Source organism: Neophocaena asiaeorientalis, unplaced genomic scaffold, assembly GCF_003031525.2.
Source record: "Neophocaena asiaeorientalis asiaeorientalis breed wild unplaced genomic scaffold, Neophocaena_asiaeorientalis_V1.1 scaffold130, whole genome shotgun sequence".
Classification (NCBI taxonomy): domain Eukaryota; kingdom Metazoa; phylum Chordata; class Mammalia; order Artiodactyla; family Phocoenidae; genus Neophocaena; species Neophocaena asiaeorientalis.
Genome location: NW_020173397.1, coordinates 8,041,309 through 8,049,746, shown reverse-complemented (window position 1 = coordinate 8,049,746; position 8,438 = coordinate 8,041,309). Strand labels below are relative to the sequence as shown.

The 8,438-nt window shown below is 49.0% G+C and overlaps 1 protein-coding gene across 1 annotated transcript in view; it reads right to left on the bottom strand.

Annotated features, from left to right (window-relative positions):
* Positions 1 to 4,117: 4,117 nt before the first annotated feature.
* Positions 4,118 to 8,438, bottom strand: part of PDZRN3 (PDZ domain containing ring finger 3) — a 243,599-nt gene continuing 239,278 nt past the window's right edge. Inside the window, exons 9-10 of the mRNA XM_024747095.1 lie at positions 7,286 to 7,402; positions 4,118 to 6,583 (exon numbers count right to left, since the gene is read on the bottom strand). Coding sequence (XP_024602863.1) covers positions 5,012 to 6,583; positions 7,286 to 7,402 — 1,689 coding nt within the window. The 3' untranslated portion in view covers positions 4,118 to 5,011. The remainder of the gene's footprint in view (positions 6,584 to 7,285; positions 7,403 to 8,438) is intronic.

Sequence of the window (8,438 nt, the reverse complement as noted above, 5' to 3'; positions counted from 1 at the left end):
GTGATCCTAATGTGTTTTCGAGAGACTCAGACGTCTAGGGAGTTTCATTGGGCTTTTGACAAGAATCACTGCATTGGTAAGCAAGTTTAAGTTTGCAATAGCCCCAATTCAAGTAAGGATCATTAATTCCTCGTTTTTCATTTTCAAAAGATGCTGAGTGCATGTGGTCAGCGTTCTGCCATTGAAAGGCAAAACCATGTTCGTTAGAGGCAAAGCACATGCCCCCACGGACCGTGCCCTTTTAGGATTAGCTTAAACTGGAAGCTAAAGGAAAATGGATCATGTAATCAGAAAAACCCAGCTGAATGAAACCCCAGGAACCACACTTTGTTTTCTAGCTGCTTTCGGGAATTCACATTTAATCAAAATTGAAGAGTACAGCGGTTGCCGTGAGAATTCTTGCATCTCATCTCCGTTTTAATGATTTCTTTTTAATTAGTTGTTCTCTGCAGATATCCTAGTGTGCTTCAAACAACTGGGAAACAGAAAAAGAAGTGGGAGTTGCAGTTGCTTCTGGCAGGATTGTGTTTGCTTCCTTGGTTCTGGGCAATCTTGCTAACAAGTAACCTGTAACCTACCGCTAAGGCTACAACTAGATAATTACTTGGTTAATTTTCATACTTTAGTTTACAATCCTAATGAGTTCTCTGACTCGTATTCCCTAGGCATTGTAGAGTCCTATCTCGTCACATTTGTGGTTTTTGTTTCTGGAGTCTTCTGTTTTCATTTAAAAGATGAAAAGCTTAATTAGTGCCCCCAGTTCCCAGATTTTTATACGCTGTCATATGCTTTTGCCAGGAGTGTTAGGATATTTTGCCATTTAAAACTCAAAAGGGAACTGAGTGAAATGCCTGTCACTTTGAAGCAGTTTCTTTCATCGTAATCATGACTAGGTTACAAAGAGTAGCATAACGCAAACGGACTTAAGAGTCACTGCTTGAGAAGCCCGTGGAGGCAGAGTTGGGAAAGGTAAAGGGTTTGGCATCAGGAGGATGCAAATTCAAATCACATCTCTACACTCATCTGGGCAAGGTTCTTAGTCTGAATGTGAACTGGTGATAAGGCCATTCGCCTGGCAGAACTGCCCTATGGATTTGCTGAGATCGTGAGGTCCCGTGTTTTGCACACCCACACCTGATGGTCTCTGTATTGGTGCTATCCAACAGAAATGAAATGTGAGTCGCATCTGTGATTTAAATGTTTCCAGTAGCCACATTAAAAAGTAAAAAAGGTGAAATGAAGTATAATTATTTTATTTAATCCAAGATATGCAAAGTATTAACATTTCAACACGCATAGACTTCTTGAAATAGTTTACATCATCTCTTTTTTGGAGCACTAAGTCTTTGAAATCCGTTTTCTCAGAACAGTTCAATTTCGACTCACCATACTTTAAGTGTTTAATAGCCAGCCGTGGCCAGTGGCTACTGTACTGGAAAGTGTAGCACTGGGTGATCAATCTTCATTTCTTTCCCTTTATATTTTAGGGATAAAGTTGTCATCCATCCAGTGGAGTGGCTGTTACGGAGCCTCGGGAACTCTTTCCTCGTCGTAGTTCGGAAATCGGTTTAATCCTGGGAGAAACGACCGTTAGCACGACTGGAAGAGTACAGGTATCAGGGGTTTGTTGAATTTTAATTGCCTTAATATGGGTCTAATGGGGGAAAATGTACTCCTTGATATTTAAAATGGTCATTGAAATCAAAGAGTGCTATAAAATGCACCTAAAAATAGTGTGGAAAATATAGAGCTATCACATTCAGTTGGTCTAAACTTGAGACTTTTGTACCTTTAGAAGAGGTCCATGAATGGACTTTGGGGGCACATAAAGCCTCCAAAATTATATGCAAATTTTTTTGTGTTGTGTATTATACGTATATTTTCCTGTGGGGAGAATCCATAGTTTCCATCACGTTCTTAAATGGGCCAAGGAAGTGACAGTGTTAGCAGCTGTGGTGGTAGAAATCCCTGTTGGCTACAGGGGAAATTCTGTTTACGTGGGAACTACGGTTTCGTATCTGGGAGGACAGAAGTTGTACGTCGTCTCTTGTCACCGTTAACCAGGAAAATCCCTCAACTCGCCTGTTGAGGAAATGCCTGTGCTCAGAGGCACTTGGAGGCTCAGACTCACTGGAAAATGGGATTCACGTCTCCTGACTGATGTTCACTCCAGGGCATCCACTGGTGAGCTGTGTTTATATTTTGGTTGAGGGCACGGGACTGAATACGTTCAAGTTAACTGTGCACTTGACAGCGAGCTTTCCCCCGTGGGAGTGGCCATAAGGGCTATGGGAACGGGTGTTGGGTTCTGAATTCAAATCCCAGTTTGTTCATTAAGCAGCCCCCATTTGTCTCCTTGAGTCTCCTGCTCATTGATCAAATGATTTCTCAGGTCTCTTCCGACTCCTTTTAGGAGTTGATTTGCTAAATTCGGTTCGGGAAACCTCGTATGACATTGCAAATTAGGACCAAGTGTATCCATATGAAAAAGTGATTGAAAAAATAAGTTGGAATTGAAGGGTCTGGAATTGGGATTAGAATGTATGTTACTTTTTATTTCCCTCCACTTTTTCACATGGGGCACAGACTGACCTCTAAATCCAGAGGCACCCAGGGAGCCCTGATTGGAAACCCCTCAACTTCAGTCTGATGGCACATGACTGTTTCGGTGGGAGATCTTTGCTCTTGTAGCCACGTACACCCCTCTGGCCTTTAATGAGAACACACAAGGCAGGAAGGCTATCTCTCCAAAGAAACCCACGCACTTAGTCTTATACCCAACCTGTGTATGTCTTGCCGCGTTTTTGTTTGTTTTGTTTTTGCGGTACGCGGGCTCCTCACTGCTGTGGCCTCTCCCGCTGCGGACCCCAGGCTCCGGACGCGCAGGTTCAGCGGCCACGGCCCACGGGCCCAGCCGCTCCGTGGCATGTGGGCTCTTCCCGGACCGGGGCACGAACCCGTGTCCCCTGCCTCGGCAGGCGGACTCGCAACCACTGCGCCACCAGGGGAGCCCTCTTGACGCAATTTGTAATTCATCTGACTGGTGTTGGTTCTCCGTGACACACTAACTAGCAAAAAAGGGTGTGAGGTTAAGAGAGCTGGAGATGGGGTGCTGCTCCTGGGAGCCAAGGATCCAATTCTGTTGGAAGTTGAACTTGGAGAGTATTGGCAAACCATGGTGCTAACAGGCCACCTTTTGCAAACACTAAGGTAGCAGGTGTAATTATCTTCACGATGCCTGGTCTGGAAGAGGTTATGAACAGATATCTATCTTAATAGTGAGGAAGAAATATATCGGTGTCGTATCTACATTGTTTGTTGTAATGGAAGTACGACTACTAATGACTCGTCTTAAGATGTTGGCCACAAGGGAGGGAGGAATATGGGTTCGAACAGGGTGTGTTGGAGGAATCTAAGTCTCAGATACCTAAACATCTGGCCACTTCAATCCAAATTTCAGTGAGAAAACCAGATGCCTGGCATCACGGCAAATGAAAATGATACCTTTTGTAATCCCAGTCATTCGTTCATTTGTGTTTGTACGTATGTCTTTTTAGTAGACGTTATAGCTGACATTTGTGTGAACGCTATCATCGGGGAACAATTCGTAGCGAATTCAGTATTTGGGATCCTGTGGGTTGTTGCGGTGTGAAAGATACCAGTTTTGAAGCCCACCCACTTTGGTGACCCTTGCTATTCTATGAAACTATTGTGGCTTTTGCAGACGCATCTTAGAAGTGGAAAGTTGGGCCTAGCGACTCAGAGATGTTGTTAGATATTACCGACAGGCAGTAATGGTGGCAGTAAACCAAAGGGGTTTCGTTGTGAACACGAGCTTGGTTGATAAACTTGCTCAGTTCTTCCACTTTATAGCATAGTGGGCCAAGTTGAGGCTTTCTGTAAGGCAGACAGTCATTCGAATGCTAGATCTTTTCCTAACAAACAAACAGACCTGTCTTTGGATTCCGAGCAGAATGAAGGTAGTGGATGATCCGAAACGCTCAAATTCTTCCGAGGCAGGCAGCAGGTAATACAATGAAGGAAAAAAAAATACACACTGCAAAAGGCTTTTATTTTATAGGCACCACTGCAAAATGAGGAATCACTTCAAAACATATCAAATAGAAAATAATAATTTATTTTAACTTCATTTTACTTACTGTTTATAACTAACCATGGTTCTCTGAATTTGCTCGTAAAAGTCTGTCCCTTTGAATCTACAAAGCAAAGGTCTACTACAGTGAGCACTTAAAATTCCACAAACCGTCTCCATCCACAACTTTCCTGTACATGCAAAGTCCTCCAACGGGTTGCAAGATCTGCAAACATGCTTTAAACTTCCACGAAGCTGTTTGCCTTCTGTTAAAAACCTTTACACTCTCTTGGGAACTTTAACCAGGAGAAGAATGTTTAAATGGGTCTCCCAATTCTAAACAAATTATGTGTAGTATACCTCGTGAACCACAGAGTTAGTCTGGTGGTTTTTGGAGCTGAAGCTTTGACCTAACGTTAAACAGTCACTCACATATTATAAAGTAGGGGGGGGTTCCATTTTCCATTAAAAATACATACTGGCAGTCGTAGCTGAGTGAGTTTTTGGCAGGCAGAAAAAGAAGTGTGTTTAACTTTCGTATATGAATATAGTGTGTAAACAAATTATTCTGTGAAGGTATGCTTAATAAAAGATCTTTTTGAAATTTTAAAAACTTCATGTGAAAGGTAACGAGTATAAAAAGTACCATTGCTATTTGAGAAAAAAGCTCTGTTTTGTTAATACTGCCTTGCCTTCCAAGACAGAATATTGCCTTCCAAGACAGTTACGGGTGGTTTTTCTCCGCTTAAAATAGAGCTAAGACGACACCCAGAGGGAGTGGGTAGGGCTCGCTGATTTCGACTATAAACATGATGACCCTATTTATCTTATATACAAAAGCTTGCCGCATTGAACGAGGCAGGAATTGCTACCTCAACGGTAGTGTTCTCTCTTATGTACATAACGCGGAAGTGAAAGTTATACAGTAGTCACCGATAGGAACGAATTGTATACTCTAGTGCCGTCTGGAGATTTCGTGCCGTGGGTTAAGAGTTCTTGGATCGTCATCCAGTTATCAAATATCTTTTTATTCCTCTTCTTCATCATCTTTTTGTGGCTGAGTTCCAGGATGTTCATCTCCTTCCTGTCGTCGGCCCCTTGCTGCTCCTTCAGGCAGTCAAGCCGGCTCTGCATCATGAACTCGCGCCTCCGCCTCTGCTCCTTGGCCTTCACCACGTGCTGCTTCCTCTCCTCCTTGCTCCAGTACCGCCCCATCTTCAGCTCGCTCACCGCGTCGTCGTCCGTGGTCATGCCGCTGCGCTCCTCGCGGATCTTGAGCGCGCGCTCCCGCAGCAGGCGATCCCGCACCGGCCGCTTGGTGATGTAGCGCGTCCCGTCGCTCCGGATCTTCACTTTCCACTCCATTCTCGGCTCCGACTGGTTGGCCGAGTTCAGGTCCTTGCACATGCTCACCAGGCTCATCTGGCTTTGCGCGTACTCCACGGCCGACTTCTGCTGGATCAGCTGCATGTAGCTCTGGTAGTGCTGCGCGTGCGCCGGGATGTGGGCGTGTTTGTAGGGGGAGTGCGGGAAGGGCGACAGGTACGAGCCGCCGCCCAGCTTCTGGCTGGGGGTGGGGCTCCCGCTGCCGTCGTCGCTGGGCTTCCTCTCCTTGCCCTCCAGGGCCTGGCTGGGGTCCAGCTCTTCAGGGGAAGGGCTGTAGTCCGGGGAGCCCACTTCGGGATCTTCCGTGATGGAGAGCAGATTCCTTGGAGACGGCCCGTACGCCTCTGTGGTCCCCGCGGCGCCTTCGCTGCCGGGGCCGCCGACGCCCTCGGCCGCTCGCCTCAGAGAGTTGTCGGGGGACATCTCCAAGGTGAGCGGGGTGCTCCGGCAGCTCTCGCCTGTGTTGTACGCGCTCGAGCTGTCTTTGTCGGACTTCTCGGGGAGCTCGGTGATGTCCGAGAGCTCGCGCCTGCGCACGTCGACGCTGGTGTTGTAGTTGCGGAAGCCGCTGTTGTGCAGCATCCAGGGCTCGCGGTACTGCTCCTTGAGCTGCTGCATCTTGTGTGCGCGCACGATGCTGAGGCACTCCAGCTCGATGCTGCGCAGCTCCTCGTTCAGCAGCTCCAGCTCCTTGTCCACGCTCTCCGGGTCGCTCTTGCCGGCGTCCAGGGGGCTGCCCGGGTAGTACAGGCCGTAGGGGCTGGCACTCTTCACCTGGCACTTGAGCTCCAGCAGCTCGCGGAAGCGCTCGCACTCGTCCACCGGGATGCCCAGGTAGTCGGCGTCGGCGCAGTCGGCCGAGATGAAGGACTCGTTGCTGAAGGGCAGGTCGCCACTGCCCAGGGTGTCCTGGCTGCACGTGAGCTTCCTCTGCCCGGCCAGTGGCGGGGAGGCCGCGGGGGCGTCGTCGCCGTTGTTCTCCTGCTCCGAGCTCTCGTCATTGCGCGTGCTCTCGTCCGTCCGGCCCACGCCGCTGTCCTTCTCGTGCTGGTTGGACAGGATGGTGGCCGTGTCTGTGGTTCCCCCGTCTTCCTCATGCTTCTTCTACACGACAGAAAACAAGAACACACGGGTACAGTGAGGGACGCCGGAGGTGCAGTTCCCAGGTGTGACTCTTCCTGTAGGAGGGGGGCCTGGGAATTAGCTACGGGTTAACTACCCGGTCGGCCTGAACCTCCTTCTTGGCCTCAGTTTCCGCACCTGGGAAAGGAGGACTATAGTCACCTTACCTCACCGAATGATTCCAGCCATTCGAGGACCCCTGTGCACGCACAGGAGGCATAGGTGACATCCTTTTAGCTCCTCAGGCCCCCCTTGATTAGTAGTCACTTAGGGTATCTCTGACAATGGTGGTGGCGTAGAAGGGGGACGGAAAGGGTGCCAAGCAGCTCAGGGGTTAAACAGAGGGAATTGCTTTGCTTTTGAAAACATGACTTTTTCTGTTTCTTTCTCTGCTCTAGCGATCTATTAATGCCGGCACAGGGGGGTTTGGTTTTGAAACGAGTGTCAGAAGGTCAGGGGTACCCGGGCATTACTGCGTTTGCTCTTATAAGCCACGCGGCACTCTCGTGGTCAGGGAAACTACGGGCTTGCCTTTCACTCGGGCGAACAGAAAAGCACTTCGTTAGTTTCCTGGCCGTCTTCCCGGCGGCAGCTGGGTTGCTCAGGGGCTTGGGCATCCCGAGGGAGATGTGGGGCCGGGTCTTCCTGCTGCTGAGAGGGCGGAGGGGCTGGCGGGGGCGGTACCTGCTGCAGCACGCTGGCGGTGAACTGCATGGCCTGGTGGTGCTGCTCTTCCAGCATGTCCATGTGCAGGTCGTCCAGAAAGTCGTTTCTGTCGTCGTCCATCCACCCCTCGTCCAGCTGGGGAGAGACAGCCGCCCACACATGCCCTTCAGCTGAGGCTCCTTTCGCTCTCATTTTATGTATTTATTTTAAGAAAGGACAGTAACCCCGGGGAGAAATACTTCTGGGGCCCCCTCCGGGGGTCATCGAAATGCAGGCTGCCTGTCGTTTTGCTCTACGACAGACGACTACCCCACGCTCACGGTGAAGACAGCTCCCACCCTACACGTCCGGGGGCCGGGGCTGCGGTCTGCTGTTTTACTGTTGGAGGATGAGGCGCTTTCCCCCAGGTTAGCTCCTTTCGGTGAAGGAGGCCACTGAGTATAGTAGGGGCGGCGTCCAGGAGCCCTAGCCCTGCCTGCCCTTCTGCTTGATGGCCCGCACACAAGTTTAGCAGGCCCCCAGGAGAAGGCACTTACAGTACGGAAAGCATTCTTTCTGACACACACAAAAAAAGGTAGCTCTACTGACCTAGCCGTTTGTTAGTCTTGGGCAAGGCCTATCACTTTTACCAGGGCTCTTCTCTCTCGTGCTCGCTCAGGGGTCTGACATCTACCACCCGTGGGGCACATCTGGCCTGCGGCCTATTTTTGTTTGTTTAAAAACAGTGTCATTGGAACACAGCCAAGCCCCTTTGTTTACGTGTTGTCTGCGGCTGCTTCTGCACCGCAGGGACACCGGAGACCATGTACGCAGCTCCCAAAGCCCATCATACTGCTGCTTCTTTGGCCCTTTAAGGAAGAGTCCGCTGACCAAAGTTTCTTTCCTTTTTTCTTTACAGTAAAAACTGTAGTACGTGGCAGATGTACGTCACGATGATTTGACGTGCATACATACATAGTGAAATAGTTACCAGTCGAGTAACTAACGTATCTCACAGTTACTGTTTTTTGGGTGATGAGAACACCTGAAGTTTAACTATAATCGTCATGCTGTACGTTCCTTAACACTCTGCGGTTGTAAATGAGACCCACACAGATACTGCTCAGGTCCTGGGAAGTCAAACATGTTGACGGACGTGACCTGGCTGTGTTTTCCACGGCCTTATGTTCCC